Source organism: Acomys minous (genome assembly GCF_964271855.1).
Source record: "Acomys minous genome assembly, chromosome: 5".
Lineage (NCBI taxonomy): Eukaryota > Metazoa > Chordata > Mammalia > Rodentia > Muridae > Acomys > Acomys minous.
In genome coordinates this window covers 60,728,820-60,752,449 of record NC_140494.1, presented here as the reverse complement: position 1 = coordinate 60,752,449, position 23,630 = coordinate 60,728,820, and the positions used below count along the sequence as shown (strand labels likewise).

Here is a 23,630-nt window from a genome sequence, read left to right as displayed (position 1 = left end):
GTGATTAATTCTTAGCCATGTTTGAATTAATAAGTGGAGCGGAACCTGGATGGCCCTGGGCTGCAGTTCCAAGTTAGGGCGTCTCCTAGCAACACAGTTACGTTTGAAAAGTTCTGCTAAGAAAGTAAGTCAGAAAGAGAAAACAGAATGTTCCAAAACAAATGAATCAGAAAAAGGGCTGCATACAGGGGGAGGTAATCCCCCTCAGTCACAGTCATAGGGGAGGGGAGTAAGGGGAAAATGGGAGGGAGGGAAGAATGGGAGGATACAAGGGATGGGATAACCATTGAGATGTAACAAGAATAAATTAATAAAGGAAAAAAAAAGGGAAAAAAAAAAAGAAAGAAACATGAGACCCATTCCAGGAGGCTCGCCTCGGGGTGTGCAGTATCATTTGTCACACAGACTCCACTGCAGGGGTGGTGACATATCTCCTCCTATCCATTTTTTTCCTTGCTCTCTTTCAAATTCATGGCCTTTTTTTTCATTAATTGTTCATGCCTGTGTGTGTGTATGTGTTTGTGTGTGTACATATATATATGTATATGCATACTTATTCCTAAATACAGCCAGCTTCTTCCTGTATATGCCTAGGCCATTATAGGTTTCTGCTGTATTTTCTCCTTTAAGTCTATGAGTACTAGATCATTCCTGAGGGTGATTAAAGAGACACTTCAGGCGGCTGAGAAATAGGATCAGTAGACAAAAGAATAAAAAATGTGAGAGTAGGGGCTGGAGAGATGGTTCAGCCAGTAAAGGCTAGGCTCACAACTCCCCCCCCCCCAAAAAAAAAAGGTGCGAGTAAGCTGAAACAGCGGTACTGCAGAATCAGCCCGGACACTGAACGTCTTCTCTCGGGAAGGCGCACCAGGACTAGGACCAGAAACTGTCAAAAAGCACTGTTTATAGTTGTTTATTGTTCTCATTTTTCAGAGCACCTCATTGCAAAACTTGATCTTCATAAAACTTCTGTGAGCTAAGTAGTGTAGGCAAAATAATGTGTAAACATTTAGGGACCCAGTACTAGGGGGTGAGGAAGTGGTTGCAGGTTGGCAGCCTCTGGGCAGTGACTGGGGGAAGGGAGACAGGAATAAAGGGGTGGTTAGGCTACAGCTTGCAAGTGCTGTGAGAGCCGCGCGGTGAGGTTCTTGGCCAGTTCAGCATCATATCTACTCAAGACAGGGCAGCCATTTTAGGGAGAGATGCCAGCAGTGATGATTACAGGGACCTTGGATGAAGGAGAAAGTGTGCTCAGACTGAGAGGACTGGGCGCAGTAGTGCAGCTTTGTGGAGCCTGCTGGGTTTGGGAGGTCGTCATAGAGGCGTGTTGAAACAGGAGCAAGAGCCAAAGGCTTGGAGGTGGATGGCAGACTGTGCTGGTGTTAGACATGACGGAACATGTAGGCCTTTACTAGAAAGGTATTAGAGACACATGGGAAGGTTTTGGGGAGAAGAGTAACAATATCAAAATTGTGTTTGTAGTTCATCCTATTAGGCACTGTGGGAGACAGACTACAACAGGAGAAAATAGGATATTATCTGAGGTCTATATTCTAAAAGCCCCAGTTAAGCAGGTTAAGAATGGACACGGATGAGGGTGAACCGCCAGTATTTGATGGTGCGTTAGAATCTGAAGGAGAGCAATCCTAGCTTACCTTCAGGCCTCTGGCTTGGAAAACACGGACAATAGTAGTACTCTTCCCTGACCTGTGGAGCAGAGAAGAGCCAGCCAGCCTGAGGAGAGGCAGTGCGCTGGTCTTCCAAGGTTCTCTGCTTGACTCATGTTCTGTGTGGTAGCCAGTACTGAATCTAGTTTTTACTGTATGATGCTGTTGGTTTTCAAAAAGTCATAAAGTTCTTAAGTTGCTTTTTGATAGGCTGGGCATGTGGCGCACACCGTTAATCCCAGCACTCGAGAAGCAGAGGCAGGCAGATCTCTGTGAGTTCAGGGCCAGCCTGGTCTTTAAAAAGAGAGTCCAGGACAGCCAGGGCTGTTACACAGAGAAACCCTGTCTGGAAAAAACAAGTTGCTTTTTGATGCAGCAGCAGTGTATGAAGGTAACATTCAGATTGCTGTGTGTGTAGAGCTTTGTGGAACTACATTCTTACAGGCCTTTTGATTCGCTACAGGGATACATTTCAGCAGTCCAGAAACTGAAGTGAATTTATAAGTTTCTTAATTAATAAAACAGATTTGGAAAGGAATGGTATATTTGCTTAAAGAGAGATTGCCCATACTTTTTCCTTAAGTGAAATTAATGCTCATCTTTCTTTAATTAATACTTAGACCTGCTAGAACAAAATTTCCAGTTCAAGGAACAGAACACAAAATTGGACTCTGTGGAACAATCTCTGCTTCAGACCCTGCTACAGGATGTCCCTGCTGCTTGCCCCACACCGAGCCCTGCTGCTTGCCCCACACCGAGCCCTGCTGCTTGCTCGACACCCAGCCCTGCTGCTTGCCCCACACCGAGCCCTGCTGCTTGCCCCACACCGAGCCCTGCTGCTCAGAGGTTAGAACATCTTACTGCCAAGCTTCAGAAAATGGATGAGCAGCTGTTAACAGTGCAGACCATCGTGGAGAATATAGAGCAGGACTTCCCTGCAACAGAAGTGCTAAATCTACCCTGGGGAAAGGTAACTATTCTTATTTTCTGCTGGTTTTATGTGTGTGAGAACCTGTGGTGATGGCTGCACATTGAGTAATTATATAGTATGATTAGTATGATATAATTTTAGATTTCTAACTGTCAAATAATAGGAACTAGCTAGACTTTCTTTAACTTCAGCATTGTTGACAGGCTAGATCAGCAGGTTTCAACCTGTGGGTCACCGATCCCTTTGGGGGTCCAACAACCCTTTCACAGGGGTCAGCTAAGACCATTGGAAAACAGAGATACTTCATTATGATTCATAACATAGCAAATTACAATGATAAAGTAGCAATGAAAATAATTTTATTGGACTGGAGGATGGCTCAGTGGTTAAGAGCACTGGCTGTTCTTCCAGAGGCCCTAGGTTCAATTCCCAGCACCCACATGGCAGCTCACAACTGTCTGTAACTCCAGTTCCAGGAAATGCCCACACCCTCACAGACATACATACATTCAGGCCAAAAACAAAAACAAACAAAACCCACCAATGCACATGAAATAAAAATAAACTATTTTTAAAAAGGAAAAAAAGTTTTATGGTTGGGGTCACCACAACATGAGAAAGTGTATTAAAGAATCACAGCATTAGGACCGTTGAGAACCACTAGTCTAGATAATATCCTTTTTCCTTTCTTCTGTGGTTCTGGGATTATTCACGTGTACCAGCACATGTGCCAGTGAGCTACACTGCCAGTGCTAGGAGTGACTCTCTATTCCCATGCATTAAAACATCATCTGGCGGCGTTATGATCCTCACTCGCTAAATGCCAGTAGCACAACCCAAGCAGTGACCATCAGACGGTGTTTCCTGACACTGTCATGTGTTCCCAGTCACCAAAGTTACCCCAGCTGAGAACAGCTGCCTTACGCTTTTAAGTAGGGAATCCATGCTCCTGTCAGGAAAAGAAATGTGTGCACTAAAGCCAGAGTATGATTTGAAAACAGTCTTCATTCAGTAGAGTGTCACTTTCCTCTCAAACATCTACCTATCTAGCTTTCTTTCTTTCTTCTCTGTCTTCTCTCTCTCTCCCCCCCCTTCCCCCCCCCCCCTCTCGTCTTTTGACAGGGTTTCTCTGTGTGGCTTTGGCTGTTCTGGAACTTGCTCTGTAAACCAGGCTGCCCTTGAACTCATAGAGATCAGCCTAGTTCTGCCTTCCAAACTCTGGAATTAAAGATGTGTGCAGCCACCACCACCCAGACACACACACACACACACGCACACACGCACGCACGCACACACGCGCGCACACACACACACACACACACACACACACACTATTGTTGTTATCACCTTTACATTTGAAATAGCTCCTTCACTAAGTACAGCCCTTATCAGTAAGCCGGACAACTGTCCCCAAACATACATGGTGGGAGGAGAGACTCAACTCCTGCAAGCTCTTTGTCTCCCACCTGAGTGCTGGGCAATAAACAAATAAGTAGGTAGATGCTGTTGATGTCTTCAGAAAAAATGCTACTTAAGGTCTAGCTTGATGGTTAGAGAAGTAAAGAAGGCTCAAGGAAATTATTTCACACAAGCATGTTCCTTTTTATGAGACAGGGCCTTGCTGTGTAGTTCAGGCTTCTCTCTTGAGCTAAAATGATTCTTCTCCCCCTCTCTCATAGAAGAAAATTTTATATAATCAGAACTAAAGAACAAACAATTAAAATATGTTAAAGTTTAATCTTGAGAAATGCAAAGCAGCCTGTAGATGAGAATGCCACCTAACCCTGACCCACCTCACTAACATTGCAAGCTGCTAGTGTGTTAGTACTTGTTAAAGTTGTTTTTGATTTGTATATAACACAAAGACTATACATATTAACCAAGTACCATTTGCCATTTCAAACGTATGTATTATGTAATGTTGAAAGCCAGTTAAACCTATCTCCTCAAACATTCATCAGTTTTTTGTGGTGAATGAAAACTTAGGAAACTCTTTCTTTCCAACCCATTGAAATGTCCAGTACATTACTGCTCTCTGAGCCACCCTGCTGTATACCAGCACACCCGAGTGTCTTCCTTCTGTGTGACTGCAGCAGTCAACGTTTCCCCACGCCATGCCCTGGAGCCACAGCCTCATGGTTTCTGTGAGAACAACTACCTCAGATGCTCCAGTGAGTGAAGTCGTGTGGTGCTGCTCTTCCTATAGCTGGCACAGGTCACTTAACACTGTGGGTGACAGGACAGTAGTCTATTATGTGTCCTATATTTTCTTTATCTGTCTGTCCAATGATGGACACTAAGGTTGCTTCTGTTTCTTGTTGATAGGATCAAACTGTCATGCAGAAGCTTGAGGGTGGGCGGAGCTGAAGGGGTCCACTAGGCCTCATGTCCTCGGCAGGGCAGATCTTCCAGGCTGCCTCTGCTAAACCTGTTTCCGTTTCTAGGCTACTGTGAATGGTGCCACAGTGACCATCGGTACCCAGATTGTATTGTAGTTCTATTTTTTGTTTGTTTGTTTGTTTGTTTGTTTTTGAGACAGAGTTTCTCTGTGCAGCCTTGGCTGTCCTGGACAGGCTGGCTTCGAACTCAGAGATCCCCCTGCCTCTGCCTCCAGAGTGCTGGGATTAATGACATAGGCCATCACTGACCAGCTTGTAGTTCTATTTTTAAAATGGCAGTTCTAATTTACATTTATATGAACAGGATACAAGAATTGCCTTTTTTGTACACTTTCATTACCACATGTAATGTTTAGTCTTTTTGACAATAGCCATTCTTACTAGAATAGGTAACGTATACTGTTCTTTTAATCCTTACATATTAAAAAGTTAAGAGTAAACATGAAATTACATAAAATAAGACTAATCATTACTAATAGTGGTATTTATATGATAGTTGTTTGTTCTGTTTAGTCGTGGCTGTCCTGGAACTCACAGTTCTGCTGCCTCTGCTTCGTGAGTGCTAGGATTAACAAACACAAATTTGGACATGTCCAGTGGATCTTAGGCATCAGAGCAGTCCTTGCTGTCCTTTTCTTCAAAGATTGTCTTCTGAAATTGCCTTCTGAGCTAGAAGTAAGAGGTTAATTAAAGCCAGATACATATACATGTATATGTAAGCACATCTATATGTTACATATATTTTTTTCTTGAGACAGGGTTTCTCTGTCGTGGAATTCACGGTGTAGACCAGGTTGGCCTCGAGCTCACCAAAATCCACCTGCTTCTACCGTCCAAGTGCTGGGATTAAAGGCATGTGCCACCACGCCTGGTTTGTGGGAGGGCACATCAGTTTGGCTACAAGTAGAAAATCTTCCATTTCATGATCCCAAACACTTATCTCATACTAAATTTTATCCTATTTCTTTTGTGAGTTTTTTTATTATTCAAAATGCTTAAAATGTACATAACATTGTTTATACTTTGACATTATCAAAGTATAACATTTCAGCAGTTGTTTTGCTGTGTTTCTTTTCTTTTGTAGGCTGGAGTGATGGATCATGTTGAATTGTCATCTGGCCCTGAAATTGAAAAACCATTAGCTTCAAAAGCCATTAGCATTTCTGAAGAAGGTTTGTGTTGGTACCAGGACAGGTATTGAAGCCTGGCTTTAAAAAATACTTTACCTGTCAGCTGAAGCCATTGCTTGCTCCCCACCCAATCCCTAAGCTTTTATTTATTTTTAGCTTGTGTTATATGGGTGTTTTACCTCCCTGTACCATGTGTGTGCATCTTTATCTGTTCCTTTAAACATTCTGTTCCCCCTTCCATTATTAATTCTCTCTAGGTCTGTGAGTGGTAGATTATCCCTCTGTGACTTTCAGGTCATAGTGTATAGCTGACTGTAGAATTCTCGAGTTTTCTCTAGCGTTTCTCTCATCATTTGGAGAACATTATCCCAGTATTTATTGTCATCTCTATTGGTTGAGTTCACACTGCCTGTGAGCTGTCAGTCTGATTGCTGTTTTAAAATCTCTGGTTGCTTTAAAATTTACTAATTTTTCTTCTTTGATACAATGTCTAGGTATGAATTTCTATCCTACACCTAAATAGATTCTCCATTTTGAAGATTTAATATTTGGAAGTTTGTATTATTTCCATCACCTTTTCTCCACTGTGTAAAGTGTATTTTGGACCTTCTTCTGTTTCTTTAATTTTTAAGCCTACTTGTTTATTTGCTCGTGGGTAGGGACAGTGCACACAAGGAGAGCAGAGGGCATCTTGAGGGAGTTGGCTTTCTCCTACTGTGTGAGTCCTGTAGGCAAACTGAGGGCCTCAGGCTTGGCAGCAAACATCTGCTAAGCCATCTTGTCAGACTTTATTACAAGTGTGTGTGTGTGTGTGTGTGTGTGTGTGTGTGTGTGTGTGTGTAACATTTCACATTCTCCATCTTTAGGGCTCAGTGCTGTATTCACTAGTATTCCTTCAAATCTGCCTTCTGATTTACTAAGTCTGTTTTCCGTCATCTTTGTTGTTCTACCTATTTACTATTTTAATTTTGGTTACTGTTTTCAATAGCTAAAACATTTTCAAATATGACTGTTCCTGTTGTATGTAGTTTTTTGTTTGTTTGTTTGTTTTTGTTGCTGTTGGTTTGGTTTGGTTTGGTTTGGTTTGGTTTTTTTGGGTTTTTTTTGTCCCATCTTCCAAACTTTTTTTTAAATTTAAATTTATTCATTTTAACATCCCTCCCTTGTCTGCCCTCAGTCCCTCCCTCCCCTAGTCCTTAGAGAGGGGGAGCCCTTCTCCCCTACCAACTGACCCCAGCCTATCAGGTCTCATCAGGACTGCCTGAGTCACCTTCCTCTGTGGCCTGGCCAGGCCACCCTGCTAGAGGGAAGTGATAAAAGAGCAGGCCACAGAGTCCGTATCCGAGCCTGTGCTGGTTTCTTATCTTTTCTTAAATGTAAATGTAGTTTCGCTTTACCTTTCTTGTGAAAGTAGTTTGCTATACTGTGGGCAGCTTTCAGGCTCTGCTGGAGTGTGTGACACACTTACTAGCATGCACTGGGCACGGGTGTTCCACGTGGAAGCACAAGCAGATGCTGCACTTTCCTTCCCTGCTTGGTCTTAATTATACATCTGCCTCGGATTAGCGTGTTTCCAGACTCACGAGGACGTGGAAGCACAAAATGATACAGAGGAAACTTCAGAGACGGAATTTTCAGTAGCAGAAAATCATTGTAGTCAGAAAGCCTACGCATGCCTGTCTGTGGGGTCAGCCGCTTGCTCTTCTGGGGACTGGAACATCACCTCTCCTGGTATTGTGCCTTACTTCTTAGATGTGTGTTCTTGTGTCACACTAATGTGTTACTAAACTGTACCTGGGAGGGTGCAGGTATGAAAGTTTGTAAAGTAACTTTATAATACTCACCTGAAGGGAGGATTTAAACATGTCCTTCACATAAAAATGTCCTAAATACACTACAAACCATGTTTTATACCTCTATAACATTTTATCATTAAATCTATAGCAATTAAGATATTTGATTTTTTACAAAAATTAAGAAATTAAAAGTGCTAATTATCAGAATTTAAAACTTTAGTTTGTAACGGTACTATTGGTTATTTGTTGAGCCCTTGCCATAAACATTATTGTGTTTTGCACATGGTTCCTTTTTAAGGTTGACTGTGAGGTAGGAACTTAATTGTTTTCATTCCAGAGTTGAGACTGAGATTTAGAAAGGCTTAGTACCACTGTTTGATTTCATTTGGAGATGCATCATTATTACAAGTACTATTTTTTCGATCATACTGAGTGAGTTAACCCAGAAGCAGAAAGACTCACATGGTATATACTCACTTATAATTGGGCACTAGCCCAAAAGGCATGTCCCATGAAAGTGTTCACTTATCAGGAGATTGGGATAGATGTGAGGACACCATACTGGGACTCTTGATAAGAGAAATATTGGAGATGGGGAAATAGAAGGACCCAGGGGGTCCTAGGAACCTACAAGCAGAACATCGTAACGGTGGATCAGGGCCTGGAGGGTGTCTGTTCAAACTATTGCACTAACCAAAGACATTACAAGTAGTAAACATCGAACCCTTACTCGGAACTAGCCAATGGACAGGACATTCTCCAAAGTTGTGTGGAGAGCAGGGACTAACTCTGCCATGAACTCTGGTGCCCCATATTTGACAACCTCCCCTTGGTGGGGAGGCCTGATGGCACTGAAAGAAAGAATAAGCAGGCTATCAAGATGAGACTTGTTAGCCTATGACCATAAAATGGGGGAGGAGGTCCCCCTCAGTCTTAGACCTAGGGGAGGGGAATAGGGTGAAAGCAGGAGTGAGGGAAGAATGGGGGGATACAAGTGATGGGATAACAATTGAGATGTAATCTGAATAAATTAAATTAAAAAAAAAACAGGTACTATTTTTTGGGCCCTAAGGGGTACATTTAGTCATATGAATACTATTTCTTATGTAACTCATGTAAACTGGATAAATTGAAATGTTTTCCTCTAGTATTTATGTATGTGCTTGTAAGCTTGAAAAGAAATCATAATACTTTTTTTTTTTTTAAACAAAATAAGAATTCCTACACTTTAAGTGGGAATCTCCTTTAGGCTGGCCTCTTAGAAAGGTGTAGTGTCATTTCCTTGCTTTTGCGGTCAGAATACCTTGGAGTTTTCTCTTCTGCAACTTCCATTTCTTTTTTAAAATGCTAATGGAAAATAACTGATTGACTGAGATTAGATTTTTTTTTTCTTTTGTTTTTTTCAAGACGGGTCTCTCTGTGTAGCCTTGGCTGTCCTGCACTCACTCTGTAGACCAGATTGGCCTCAAACTCACAGAGATCCACCTGCCTCTGCCTCCCTGAGTGCTGAGATTAAAGGCATGTGCCACTATGCCAGGTGACTGAGGTTGGATTTTTATTTAATTTTATTTAGTTTTATTTTTAAAGATGTATTCTTTATTAGTATGTATACAGTGCTCTGCCTGCATGTACACCTACATGCCAGAAGAGGGCAACAGATCACATTATAGATGGTTGTGAACCACCGTGTGGTTGCTGGGAATTGAACTCAAGCCCTATGGGAGAGCATAAGGTGCTCTTAACCTACAGGCATATGATTCCCAGACACACTGCTTATGCAGGAAGCAGGTGGCAGACTGAGTGGGACTGAGCATTTACAGTGAAGAACTCTGGTTAATGGAGAAGCACGCTGACTACTGCTTAGTCATTTCTGAAGGCAGTGCCAACAGAGACTTCCAAAAACAGGGTTAGAGTAACTTCTTTAAAGTGTTCTTTATGGTGCTGGAGAGATGGCTCAGCGTTTAAGAGCGCTCACTGGCTGTTCTTCTGGAGGACCTAGGTTCAATTCCCAGCACCTGCATGACAGCTTACAAATGTCTGTAACTTTGGTTCCAGGGGATTTGGCACCCTTAGAAAGACATGCATGCAGGCAGAACCAATGCACATACAATAAAAATAGATCAATCTTAGCTGGAAAGCCCAGCACTTGAGAGGCAGGGGCAGGTGGATCTTAGAGTTCGAGGATAGCCTGGTCTATGGAGTGAGTTCAGGACAGCCAGGGCTACACAGAGAAACCTTATTTTGGAGGGGGGAAAAGTGTTCTTTAAATATAATGCTTTTCTACTCTCTGATAAAAGCCATCTAATTTATTTATCACCGGTGACTTTTCAAACTATGTCCAGATTTGTAGGTACTATTTGAGGATTAAATCTGCAACCAGAGCTCACTCTGTAGACCCAGCTGCCCTTGAACTCACAGAAATGTGCCTGCCTTAGCCCCAGAAAGCGGTGGGACAAAATGTGTGCATCACCACACCCAGCATAAAAGATGATTCTTTAATGCACCCTATCTTTCAGTTGTATCTTTTTCTCCTCAGAGAAAAATCAGTAAAATAAGCAAGGTATTATTATTGTTGACATTGTCTTAGATTTATACTAAGCATTTCACTTTTCCTTTAATTGCTATTAAGAATTCACACTTGCAACTGTCATAGGGGAGGAGAATAAGGGGAGAATGGGAGGATACAAGGGATGGGATAACCATTGAGATGTAACAAGAACAAATTAATAAAGTAATATATATTTTGGAAAGAAAAAAGAATTCACACTTGCTGGGCATGCTGGCAGACACCCTTAATCTCAGAGTTTGGGAACAGGAGGATCTCTGTGAGTTCAAGGCCAGCTTAGTCTACATAGTGAGTCCCAGGACATCCAAGGCTACATAGAGAGACCCTATCTCAAACAAAACAAAACAACAACGAAACTTGCCCAGGCTATAAGCAGAGAGATAAATCCTTACATTGAGGGGATGGGAATGGAATGTAGCTTAGTTGGTAGAGTGCTTAGCCTAGCATGCCCAAAGCCTCCAGCATGCACCACCATGCCCGGCTTCTAATAGACTCTTAACAAGGAACATTTTAAAGAGATACAGAACGCTCTTCCTTTAGTAACTTGATTATCTCTCAGGGTTACACATAGAGATGCTTTATTGAAGATACATAATTAATGATGGGAATAATAATTCTCTGGTTCCTGTTCTTCCAAGAAGATTGCTTCTGGGTTGAAGTTGTTTGTTTCCAGGACACAGTACTTTCACGTTGTCAGAGATGCCCTAGTCTGTTTAACTTTAATTTATACCCCATTATTCTATGAACTTACTAAGCAAGGGAGAGTGTGTTTCCTGGCGTGTTCTACATAGTACTTGAGGCAGAAAAATATGTAATCTTAAAATATAGGGGCTAGAGAAATGGCTCAGTGATAAAGAGCATTTGCTGTTCTGGTAAAGGACCCTGGTCCTATTTCCAGCACTCATATGATGGCTTTCAACTGCCTGTAAATCCAGTTTCTGGCTTTCTGATGTCGACTTCCGGCCTCCATGGGTACCAGGCATACATAGTGTACTTACATACATGCAGGCAAAATATTCATACACATAAAGTAAAATAATCTTTAAAAATGTAGGGAGTAATTATTATTAAATGGTATATACAAGCTAGTGTGTATGTGTGTGAGAGCACGCGCACAATGGCGCGTGTGCATACATGCACACCTAATTTAGAGATTTAATATTATTTCATTCTGGTTACATAATTTCTAAATCTTATTAATAATTTGTAAAAATAACTTTTACTCGCCTGTTTCAGTTGTTGTCTCGGAGACTTGCTGCCTTCTGCTGGCCTAGGCCTAGTCCTGGAAGCTTCTGGTCTCCACACAATCTAACCTAGGCCTAGAATGTTCTTAGCCCCTGAGACTCACTGCTTAGTAAGCTCACCCTTTCTTGTTCTTTCTGAGCTCTGGGCTGGCTGGTTCAACTCAGCTGTTCTGGCTGAAACGCCTTCTCCTAGCTGACTCATTTAATATGGCTTCTCTCTCGGCCTGGAATTGCTCTGCTTGGCCTCAACTAACTCAGCAATCTGTTCTAATCTTCTGGCTTCGTCTCATTTTCTGGTTCGTTCTATCTTCACCTGAGTTCTCTCTCTGCAGCCCATCTCTCTGTTACTGTCCTGGTTTAAAAAAAAAACCAAAACTGCCTCTTAAGTAGCTTCCCTTTCCCCTCTCTTCTCATGAGAGTTAGATATCCTACTCTGTCAGATCTTCTCTGATTTGTCACCTTTTCTGCCACTCAATTAGACATTACTTTCAAACATGGGTGCTTCCTTCTACAGACTAACTTGACCTTCACTGTTTGGGATTAAAGGCATGTACCACCACGCCTGGACCTAAGTTTTTATTTACCTGGTACCTGCTCTGTACCAGGCTGGCCTTGAACTCAGATCTGTTTGCCTCTGTCTCCTGGATTAAAGGCGTGTTTGTATTCCAGCCAGATCCCACAGACCTAGAAGGTCTTTGGATGTGATCTCTTGCCGGAGCAGCCATGTTCTGGATTAACATTCTTCTACAGTAATTGAAGTTAAAAAAGAATTGACCATGGGGCTGGAAAAATGGCTCAGTTGGTATAAAGCTTGCTTACTGTGCAAGTGTGCTAGTTTGGGCGCATGAAGAGCTGGGCTCAGCTGGGCTGCATGGCAGAGTTGAGGCTGGTCCTCTGCAGTCAAATCAGACAGCTTCAGCTTCAGTGAGAACCCTTGTCCCAAAAAGTAAAGTGAGAGTGATAAAGGAGCGTGATGTTGCCCCCTGTCCTCTACACATGCACACACATTAGAACATAAGCGAAAATGTATTTTTGTTGAAAAAGATTTTCATACAGTATATTCTGATCATTGACTTTAATCATTGTGTTAACAACAATGTTTCTTTTTTTAAGGTGTGAATAACAGCAATGAATTATTTGAAAGGTAAATCTTAAGAGTTTGTTATTTTAAATCTGTGTGTTAATTGTTAACATATTTCTTGATTGTTTAATACAGGTAAGTAGAATGTAATAGACTGCGTTCTATTACATTGTGTGTTACATAAGCTATAGCAGCTAAGACCTATAGTTTCTTTTTTTTTTTTTTTTTTTTTTTTTTTTTGGTTTTTCGAGACAGAGTCTCTCTGTATAACCTTGGCTGTCCTGGACTCACTTTGTAGACCAGGCTGGCCTCGAACTCACAGCGATCCACCCGCCTCTGCCTCCCGAGTGCTGGGATTAAAGGCGTGCGCCACCACGCCCGGCAAGACCTATAGTTTCTTATGAGGCATACCAACACCATGTTCCCCTGTGTGAGCACAGCATCACTATTGTGCTGTGCTTGCCCAAACACAGCATGACTTGACCATGAGTGTAATGGAAGTGTATACCAGAGAATGTTTTATAAAATGACCTGCTAAAATTTCTCAAAAGCATCAGGTCATGAAAATACAAAGGCAGAAATTGTCCTGTATTTGAGAAGATAGATGTCAAGACAACTGTACCAATACCAAAGTGGACTCTGGGTGGAAAAAGGACATTAGTGGAATGATTAGAAAAATATGAATATACTCTGTAAATTAGTTACTAATAGGTCAATCCCTGATTTTGGATAAGATGAAAATTATGTTAGGTAATCACATTTGGGGAAACTGAGTAAGGGTATATTGGAATTTTTCTACTTTAGAAAATTAATTATGTGTATGTATGTTTTGCCTACATGTATATTTATGTACCAGTTGAGTGCCATGTGCCTCTGGAAGCCAGAGAAGGCATCGGACCCCCTGGACGTGGCGATAGAGATGGTTGTGAGCCACCATCTGGGACTTGAACCCGTCCAGTGCTCGTAATTGTTGAGCCATCTCTCCAGCCCATTTTGCTCCTTTCTTAAAGTCTGGAACTACTTAAGATGAACTGTTAAGATTTTTTCACCTGGATGTAGAGCTCATTTTCTGAGAGTTTCTATGAAATCACTGTAACTAGGCTTTTTTGCTGAGTGATCCCAGAATTATAGAAATAAAAGAATAGGTGTCTGTTCCTCATTTATACTCTAGGAAAACTTACATGATCATTTCTGTTAGTGTGATTAGGTCACAGATACAATTATAATAATTCCTGAAATTATGTTTGCAAGTGTTTCAGAAGACCAACTCCAGGTGACTGGATTGGCTGATATTGCTGACATCATTGATGACCTTATAACTAAGAGTGGAGTGTCCAGCAAAGAGCTTGGCTTAACAGAACATCAAGCTAGAAATATAGCCAGGTAATCAATGAAAGTGTGTATATGATAGGCATAGGACCCTGGTGTGTGTGTGTGTGTGTGTGTGTGTGTGTGCGTGTGTGTGTGCGCACGCGTGCATGTGTGCGAGCGCGCACGTGCGCGCTTAGAATTTAATCCACTTAAAATAATTCTAGTTCAAGAGTATCTAAATTTGCTAGATTTTTAATTTAGTGTCATAAAACAGATTTGAGGCTCAGAATAGCTATTTTCCTTATAAAATGCTTCCATGGTTTGTATGTGTCACTCTGTAACAGTGCACTCACTGTATTATATAACTCAGTACATCTGTGTTATGGGAGCTTTCACCCAGATGCACTGTGCTAAACATACAATGAGCTCTGTTTCCTAACAGAAGTTGTTAATGATTGATTCCTGGTACTTTAGCCTATATAGTAATCCTTAGATACATTTATAATAGCATTTCCGTGGAACATTAAAGTTTATCTTCCTCTCCTTCTCTCCCAGATGGAATCAGGGTGACTACCCCGTGCATGCTTCCCCTGACTATATGCATTTCTAGCCTTATAAAACACCAGGGAGGTGGGAACAGGGAGATGGCAATTTTGAGGCCAGCCTGGGCTATATAGAGGGAGATGGTCACAAAGTAGAATTTAACAGAATTTAATTTGAATCAGTAGAACTGAATTTCATAGTTCAATTCCATTATTAACTTATTGAAAATGCAGTGCATTACAATCTAAAAGATGGTACCAGAGAATAGAGCACAAAAAGGAACTTTAAAAGAAATGTAAAATTATGTGCATGTATGTGTGTCAGAGCCAGGATACATACACGTGTGCATGCAGGTGCCCACGGAAACTAGAGCCTCCAGGTACCCCTGGAACTGGAGCCACCCGACCTGGGTGCTGTGAGCCAAACTTGAGTCTTCTGCATGATCAGAGCTGGCTGACTGATGAGCATAAGTGTGCAGTGCCCTTCAGAATGGCACCGTCGTCTCCTCCAGAGCAAGAGTGTTTGATGTTTTCATCTGCAGAGCAGATTGAAAAGCCAGTGATTCTTATTTTTCAGGATTCAACATCCTTCTGGCAGATGCCCCCAAAGAACTGAAAAGGAGAGAAGAGAGATTAAGATCTGGATGAAAAGAAAACAGAAAGAGAGAATGGCCGAGTACTTAACTCAGCTGGCAGAGAAGAGGGGGCAGGAGCGGGACCCTTTCTGCCCTAGGAGCAGTCCAGTAAGTCTGTGGGATCCCAGGAAAGACGTGCTCTCTGGACAAATACTCAAGAAAAAAATTAATTGGATGCTCAATAGAAAATATTATGCAGCTTGCCAGAAAAAGTTTATCAGTTATCTGAACAAAGCATGGAAGGATCTTGTGCAAACTGTGCCTAGTTTAATGAATGTCAACACCCTTTTCTCTTTTGGGTTAAGAGTTAAGGCTCTGTCATTTGAAACACTCAAGGCAGGTGAAGGGTGGCTAGTTGGAGTTGTTTCTTTCCTTTTCAGAGAGGCTTGTTGGTAGCTGAAGCAGCCATGCTTATGTTAAAGACAGTTTGAAGTTCAGTCGTTAATGCAGGGCTGCTCTTGCAGAGACCTCAAGTTCGCTTATCAGCACCCGTATCAGGCAGGCCACAGTCCCCCCTAACTCAGCTCCAGGGGACTCCGTGGTCACACAAATATACATAATAAATATAAGTTAGCTATAAAGAATTTTTCTTTTTTGGAGACATGGTCCCTGACTGGCCTAGAACTCTGTATTTAGACCAGACTGGCCTCAGACTCACGGTTCCTGACTACTGCTTAATGCACAACTGATTCTCACCAGTTGTCTCCTGACCTCTGTACACATAGCATGGTGTGTACGTGTCTACATGTACAAGTAAGTAATTGTCAAGTATTTCACCTGCCTGATTCTGGGGGAATGCCTGCTGCTAATTTAACACTTTCTTTTTAAACTTTTATGTGTGTTACCATTTTTCTTGCATGTATGTCTGTGCATCATGTGCCTGCCTTGGTACCCATTGGAGACCAGAAGAGAGGGCATTGGGTCCTCTGGCACTGGAGTTACTGACAGCTGAAAGCTGCCATGAGGGTGCTGGGAATCGAACGGGGATCCTCTGGGAGAGCAGTCAGTGGTCTTAATCTCTGAGCCATCTCCAACCTACATAACGTGTATAGGGACGTATGTGTTCTCCCTCCTACTAAAGACTGGCTCTAGCATCACCTTCACTGTTGGTCAGATATAAAAAACCAAACATAGATTTATGTAAATATAGAGTAAATTAACTGTAAAGGTATAAGTACAACTCTTTCCATCATATAGGTCCCAAGATTAAGCTTGGGTCTTTACTTGCTAAGCCATCTTGCTGGTCCTAATGCATAAACTTTGAAAGTAAGTCATAATGGTTTTGGAAATAAGGTTTCTGTGTTTAGTCCAGGCTAATATACAATTCACGATCCTCCTGCCTCAGTCACCTAAGTGTTATTTTTATGGTGCTTTTTGGTTTTGGTTAGAGCAGGGTTTCTCTGTGTAGCGTTGTCTGTCCTGGACTCACTCTGTAGGCCAGGTGGGCCTTGAACTCACATCAGTCTACCTGCCTCTGCCTCCCTGAGTGCTAGAATTAGAGGCGTGCGCCACCGAGCCTGACAATTTCATGGTGTTTTAATCTAAGATTACATTTTACACCGAGGGGAAAACGTTCTCAAACATGACAGTGTTTTTGCACCTTTGTAAATGCCAGAGTACTGTCTAGTGCCTTCATTGTTTGGACTGAACAATAATGAACTAACTGGATGTTTCCTGTGCAGTTTTATATGAATTCAAGACAGCTCAGGCAAAGGCAGAAGCTGAAACATGAAAAAGATAGGTAAGTCCGGAAGCTCTGCCCTCAGCGTGCTCTCCACCTGGCTGGTGGCTCGGGAGTTACATAATAGTTTTCTGTTCATAAACACAGTGCTATTGCAGATACCATTGTAAGAAAAGAAAAGCTGGCCACGTGTGGTGGTGCACGCCTTTAATCCCAGCACTCGGGAGCCAGAGGCAGAAGGGATCTCGGTGAGTTCGAGGCTGGCCTGGTCTACAGAGTGAGTCCAGGACAGGCAAGGCTACACACAGAAACCCTGTCTCACAAAAAAAAGAAAAGAAAAGGAGAGAGAGAGAGAAGAGAAAAGAGGAGAGGAGAGAGAAAAGCTGCTTAGGAATTAGCTCCCAAATATTACTTGAATGAATAACCATTCATTTTTTATGACTTATTTCTGCTGCCTTCCTATACCTCTATGTGTCTGAAATACCTCAGCGGCGCCACTATTTTGTTATTTTGCCATTGTCATGTTGGTTCTTTGACCCAGGATGTCATTATGTGTCCAGGCTGGCCTCAAAGTCCTCCTGCTTCAGGCCGTCCATCTTCCAGATACAGCGGCCACACTGTGTGTGTCGTGACACCGGTCTCCACATGGATACAGTAATATAATAGTGTTCTGCCCAGTGATTTGGGGAAATCTGATAAGCCAGAAGGATTTGTAAAGGCATGTGCTCCCTCTAGGGATGAACAGGAAAGTGACTAAGAACATGCCGTTGGCTTTTCTGTCTGCAGATTGCTTCTGTCCAACAACTACCGCCAGCGCGTCTCACAGGCATACTGCCTGATGAACGAGCTGCTCTCTGACTCTGTGCAGCTGCCAGCACCCGCAGAGAAGCCCTTACCTAACAGAGCCCGCTCTGCTCAGCACTGCACACGGCGACACTGCTCTTCTCCAAGGAGGTAAAGAAGACAAGGCTTGGCCTATCACTTGGCAGAGTAGTCTCTGGACTCACAAACAATGTAGCACCGAGGTTTGAGATAGGTTGGCCTTGAACTTGCTGTGTAGTCAGTGATGACCTTGGCCATCTGATCCTCCTGCCTCACCTCCTGATGGCTGGGATCACTTACCCTGCTTATGCAGTGCTGGAGGTTAGGCCCAGAGCCTTATGTGTGGTAAATGTGAACACTACCCAGTAAGCTGCATCCCCAGCCCCAAATGTATGTCGCGCTTCTGTGTCATAAGTTCAGTGTATCTTCATTTATGCTTCCTGGAGTTAGAAAGAAAGTGAAGACAAAAATAGCTTCATAATTATAAACTCTTACAAATTTATAGAATTACCAAGGAAAAGACAAATTTATTAATTTGTTAAATTTCTAACTAAGCTACAACAAAGCATTTTTAATACATGAAATAGGATGTTTGGTATCTGTTCAGTCGTTTCTTCATGAAGATTTGCTTCTGTAAAATTGCCTCTTAATTCCTCCCACTTGCTGTTTTCATTCAGAGATGAGCAGCCAGCCTTCCCTTGCCTTCTGCACATCTTTCTGGTCCCCTCCCACCCTGCCCAGCTAGGCCCATACAGCTGCAGGTCACTATGCAAAGTTCACTTAAATTAACCACCTGCAGTGGTTTCAGATATGAATCCCATAAGCAAAAGTTTATTAAGTAGATTTCTTACTTGTGGCCTACATACATATAGATGTTAGTGATTCATATCGTTTTTATTAGGATACATATAAAAACAAGCTGCCAAGTATATGGAGAATTTGAAATGGGTGGATACTACTCAGAATTTCTTTCAAAAATAATATTTGCGTTTTGACATACAAGTGTATGAGGCAATGCTGCAGTACAGCATAAGCAATGCTATGTCATTATTTGGACTTATGAATGTTTTAATAATCGTGTGATTCCTACTTCAGAGAGAATGCACGTGGACAGAATTTCCCAGCTAGTGGGCCTGGAGGAGGCAGGCATGTTCGCAGAGGCAGCCATCTCCGTCAGGGGAGACCCCGGGGGCAGCCCCGAGGCACACCTCAGCTGCCAGGTGAGACCTGAGTTGCCTGTGGTCCTTGTAGTCTCCAGAGTTACTTTATTAATAAAAGCCATCAAAAACTCAGTAAAAAGAAACCAATTCCAGCAGAAAGCACAGTATTAAGAAACATTGAGCTATTCTAGGGTTTTGTTTGAAATGATAGTTCTACGATCACCAGCCTGAGCCACCATGCCTGGCTCATGATGTCCCGGGAGAGAGCCTTGGATTCCATACCATCTTTGTAGATTTGTCTCATTTCAAGCCTTTGCATTATAATTCATTCCCTCTGTGCTTTGGTCTGCCTTACTGGCTCCTGTGCTAGCTCACACACCCATACAGAGACTTCCAACCCTTCTCCACAGCCTCAGGCCACAGGAAGGCCACACCTTGCTTGCTTTGTAACAGCTGGTTTCTCATCCATATACCAAGCTTTTTACACTGTTGCTTAGTTGATATCTTCCTCTTACACCGTGAGTGTCTTTGAAGACATCAGTCTTTTAAATAGCTAGGATTATAGACTCATGTATGTGGCTTAGGCACCCATAATCCTTCAGGTGTTCTCATGTAATATGTTTGGTTTTAAATTTATATCCTCACTTATGAATGGAAGTTAATATTTAACTTGCACAGTTGCTAGGAAGATGCTGTAGTTAGTCGCAGCCTAACTCTCTGACAGACATACACTTTCTCATCATGGTATTGCCCCTTACAGGAAATGAGCAAATAAAATACTGAGTATATGTTAACAGATTATTGTTTAACAATATCAACAGGACACTATTACAGCTCATGCATGGTCTGTGGTTCTCAACCTCGGTGTCTCAGCCCCTCCACTCGCATTGCCTAAGACCATTTGGAAAACTACAGTTTTGAAGTAGCAACAAAATAATTTTTTTAATTAATATCATTTAATTAATTTATTCATATTACATCTCAATTGTTATCCCATCCCTTGTATCCTCCCATTCCTCCCTCCCACTTTCACCCTATTCCCTTCCCCTATGACTGTGACTGAGGGGGACTTCCTCCCCTGTATGTGATCATAGGGTATCAAGTCTCTTCTTGGTAGCCTGCTGTCCTTCCTCTGAGAGCCACCGGGCAACAAAATAATTTTATGGTTGGGGTTCACCACAGCATGAAGAACTGTAGAAAGGGATGACAGAGTTAGGAAGGTTAAGAAGCACTGGTTTATATCGTCTTTCTAGATGTCAGTAATTATGTTTATTTCACCAAACAAGACACTGTATGATGTCTAGATGACATCATCACGGTGGCAGCCGTGGCATGGTGGTCAAAGCCTCTGCCCATCTCCAGCTGCACCTGAGACTCTCCACCTGCCGCCCGGCCAATGGGTCTGAGGCAGGGTCCTGCTCTAGAGATGAAATCACCATTACTTTCAGATCAAAAAAGGTGATGAGAATTGGGTGACTGTGTCATACTGTTAGAAGTCTGTAGTGAGCCTTAGCAGCAAGGCCACAGCTCATACACACGTGATGACGGCCAGTTCCGGTGTGTGTGTGTTTCCTTTACAGGTTCTAGCACTCTGTGTTGGGGCCTGCAGCATACCAAAAGCCCTGGAGCTGCCGAGGAGGCTGCACCAGTAAAGGCATGCATGGACTATGAGAGGGAAGAGGCAGTGGTGAGTCCCTGGACGCTGCCCTTAGAGATCCAGGAGATTCTTCACGACAGGCCCGGGTCCTTTCCCCCGGTAAGTGCTGCCCCGGCTTCTCAGTGTTTTGGCCTTTTTGTAAGATTTGAAAATAAGGATTTCTTAGGTCATTTTGAAATTATCTTTTTTTCTTTATTCTTTTTCTTTGTGTGTATATATGTTTGTTTTGTTTGAGATGGGATCTTGTATAGCCTCTATTGGTTTTTGTTTTGTTTCATTTTCTTTGATCCCAATGATAAATTTCCAGTATTTTCTAGTGTCTTCTTTCCTTTCCCAAAATAAATATCTTAGTCCCTCTGTTGTCTTGTCTGTATTTAGACCTATATATCTTCACCATCTCAGGAGTCTTTTCATTTCCTCCTATGTGAGACACTTTCACCTTTTCATTTGTTCTTAGCTGTGTGTGTGTGTGTGTGTGTGTGTGTGTGTGTGTGTGTGTGTGTTGCACATGCAGAGGCCACTACCCCATTACCTTGAGACAGTTCTTACTAAACCTGGAGCTCACTTTTTCTGGCCTATTGGCAGGCAAGTCCCCATGATCGTCCTGTCTCTGCTGGGCTCGAGAGTGCATGCAGCCACCTGCAGTTTTCTCCACACACTTGAGCAGCAAGCAGTCTCCAGCCCTGGTGTGCTGCGCCCCCATACCCTCTGAGAAGTCTAGACTGCTTCAAACATGATGTAAACTTGATGCTCCCCTTGAACTTGTGAGCCTCCTGCCTCCATTCTGGAGTACTAGAATTATAGGCGTTGCCCACTAGGTTCCAGTGTTCAGCCTCGTAGTCTAGTATTTGTCAGAATTAAGTACAAAGAGCAGGTTACTGTGTTGCAGGTGCCAAAACCCATCTTGACTGCTCATCAGATCTATGCCCACATCTGCCTCTGATGACAGATCTATTTGCGACCACCCATGTTCCCACATCCCCTTTACTTCTTCGTTGGACCACAACTGTTTTTCCAATTCTACAGGAGATGTCACCAGCTGAAGAAGACGCTGAGCCCTCTTTTTTGGTCGGTGGCATGGACAGTGTGTCTGAGAGCACTGGTAGCATCCTCAGCAAGCTTGACTGGAAAGCCATTGACGACATGGTGGCCAGTGTGGAGGATAAAAACCTATCTGTCCACTGGGCCTTGGACCAGTAGGACCTGGCAGTGGTCAGAATCTCACTGATGTGACCCTGAGAGTTTCATGGGTCTAAGACTGTGAAACACTGAAAGAAATAGTGAGACTACATCTCCATAGCCACAGGGATCTCTGGGTTAACCATTCCAAGACAGAGAATAAACATTTATCAGTAACATTGCCTTAATGGGGAAAGGTTGTTTAACTAGAGAAAAGTATTATGTTTTTGCATGAGATTCATCTTTAGATATAATTTAAACAATATGCACATGTCAAGCCAGGTTTTCACAGTGTTTAAATTACTTTGAATAAAAAGAAAATCTTGTCTTCTCCCTGCTTTACTACCCTCTGTGTCTGCAGAAACTCCTCATAATGTGGACCTGACAGGCCTGCTGTCACTGAGAAGAAAACCAGTCTCCAATTTAAAGCTTAGTTTAAAAACCTACAGTTGATGTCTGTAACTGTAAGATCTGATACCCTCACACAGACATCCATGCAGGCAAAACGTCGATGGACATAAAATGAATTTTTTTTTTATAAAAATCTACAGTTGAGCTAAGCAGCCTCTGGCCACAGAATGACAGGCGCTAGCTGCTTCATGCTGACCCTGGACCTCTGTCCACCTGCCCAGGCCAGATATTTGTCCTCTGCTCTAGCCTGGTAGGTTTTGGGGGGAAAGCAGGGATGAGTGCTTTGGATGGAGAGGGCATGGAAATCCTGGTTATTCACCGCCAATCTTGTATTGTGTGTGGCATGTTGTGGAGGTCACAGAACAACTTGCAGAAGTTCTCCCTGCCAATGTGGATCCCAGGGCTTGAAGAATTTGAGTTGTCAGGCTTGGCAGCAAGCACCTTTTATCTGCAGAGCCACCTCACTGGCCTAAAGCAATCATCTTTTTGTTTTTGTTTTGTTTTTCAAGATAGGGTTTCTCTGTGTAGTCCTGGCTGTCCTGGACTCACTTTTTAGACCAGGCTGGCCTCAATGCAGAGATCTGCCTGTCTCTGCCTCCAGAGGTTGATTATAGGTGTGCAGACCCCAGTCTGTTGTTGGGGTCCATGAGTCGCTGAAGAAAGAGCCCAGACTTGGGTAGTATGCAAAAGCAAGGAGAGTTGATTCTGCAGAAATTTCCAGCATGCAGGGGTTACCACCTTCACAAAATGGCATTGCCAAGAGTGGTTGGGGAACCCTTACACTGATTGGTTGGCAGTGGTCTAGAGGACATGGGGGTTACTCAGAGTTGGTCAAGTGCTTGGGGACTTTCCAAGGTGGTTACTGGATCATTGATCGTATCTGGCTCAGCCAGATGTTGGGACTGAAGCTGATTGGTTCCCCAAGGACCTGGGGTTTTTTCAGGAACTGTAATTTCATATTCTGAGAAACTTCGGCCTGCTCAGTCTGAGGCCAGGTTTGAAGCCTGTCATGGAGTCAGCGTGGCTTATCTTTATTACCCCCTTGAGAAGTGGCCCATCTTGCATCCTTGAGATGTATCCAAAGGCCGGTATTGTTGCTTAAAAATCATGAGCTGTACAGTAGAAATACGTTCCTTAACAGTAATTAATAAGGCAGGGGTCACAAGTGAGAGCAAATAATAAAAGATTGATGGGTCCAGTAAAGGCAGATACCAGAGGCATTAACCAAGGGGACGAGTTAAACATTGATTCATACCAACCTTGGGATTGTTCGCTCTTTTTCATTCGTGGAGCCTCTTTAACGACCCCTGAGTGGTCGACACAGAAACAGCATTCTTTTCTCAGAGCTCTGCATAACGCTCCTTTTGTAAAAACAATAGATCTTGGCCCCTTCTATTTTGTAGCACTACTTCAGCTAA

The 23,630-nt window shown here is 42.7% G+C and overlaps 1 protein-coding gene across 10 annotated transcripts in view; it reads left to right on the top strand.

Moving 5' to 3' along the window:
- CPLANE1 (ciliogenesis and planar polarity effector complex subunit 1) overlaps nt 1–22,134 on the top strand; it is a 90,503-nt gene extending 68,369 nt beyond the window's left edge. For 8 of the 10 annotated variants that reach the window (XM_084783526.1, XM_084783527.1, XM_084783528.1 and 5 more), the window contains 11 exons: nt 2,288–2,637; nt 6,082–6,169; nt 7,694–7,858; nt 12,847–12,877; nt 14,066–14,197; nt 15,245–15,410; nt 16,985–17,043; nt 17,770–17,937; nt 18,901–19,025; nt 20,546–20,721; nt 21,649–22,134. In XM_084783526.1, coding sequence (XP_084639652.1) covers nt 2,288–2,637; nt 6,082–6,169; nt 7,694–7,858; nt 12,847–12,877; nt 14,066–14,197; nt 15,245–15,410; nt 16,985–17,043; nt 17,770–17,937; nt 18,901–19,025; nt 20,546–20,721; nt 21,649–21,822 — 1,634 coding nt within the window. In that variant the 3' untranslated portion in view covers nt 21,823–22,134. The other 2 variants (XM_084783530.1, XR_014779548.1) reach the window with 2 other exon arrangements.
- The last annotated feature ends 1,496 nt before the right edge of the window (nt 22,135–23,630 follow it).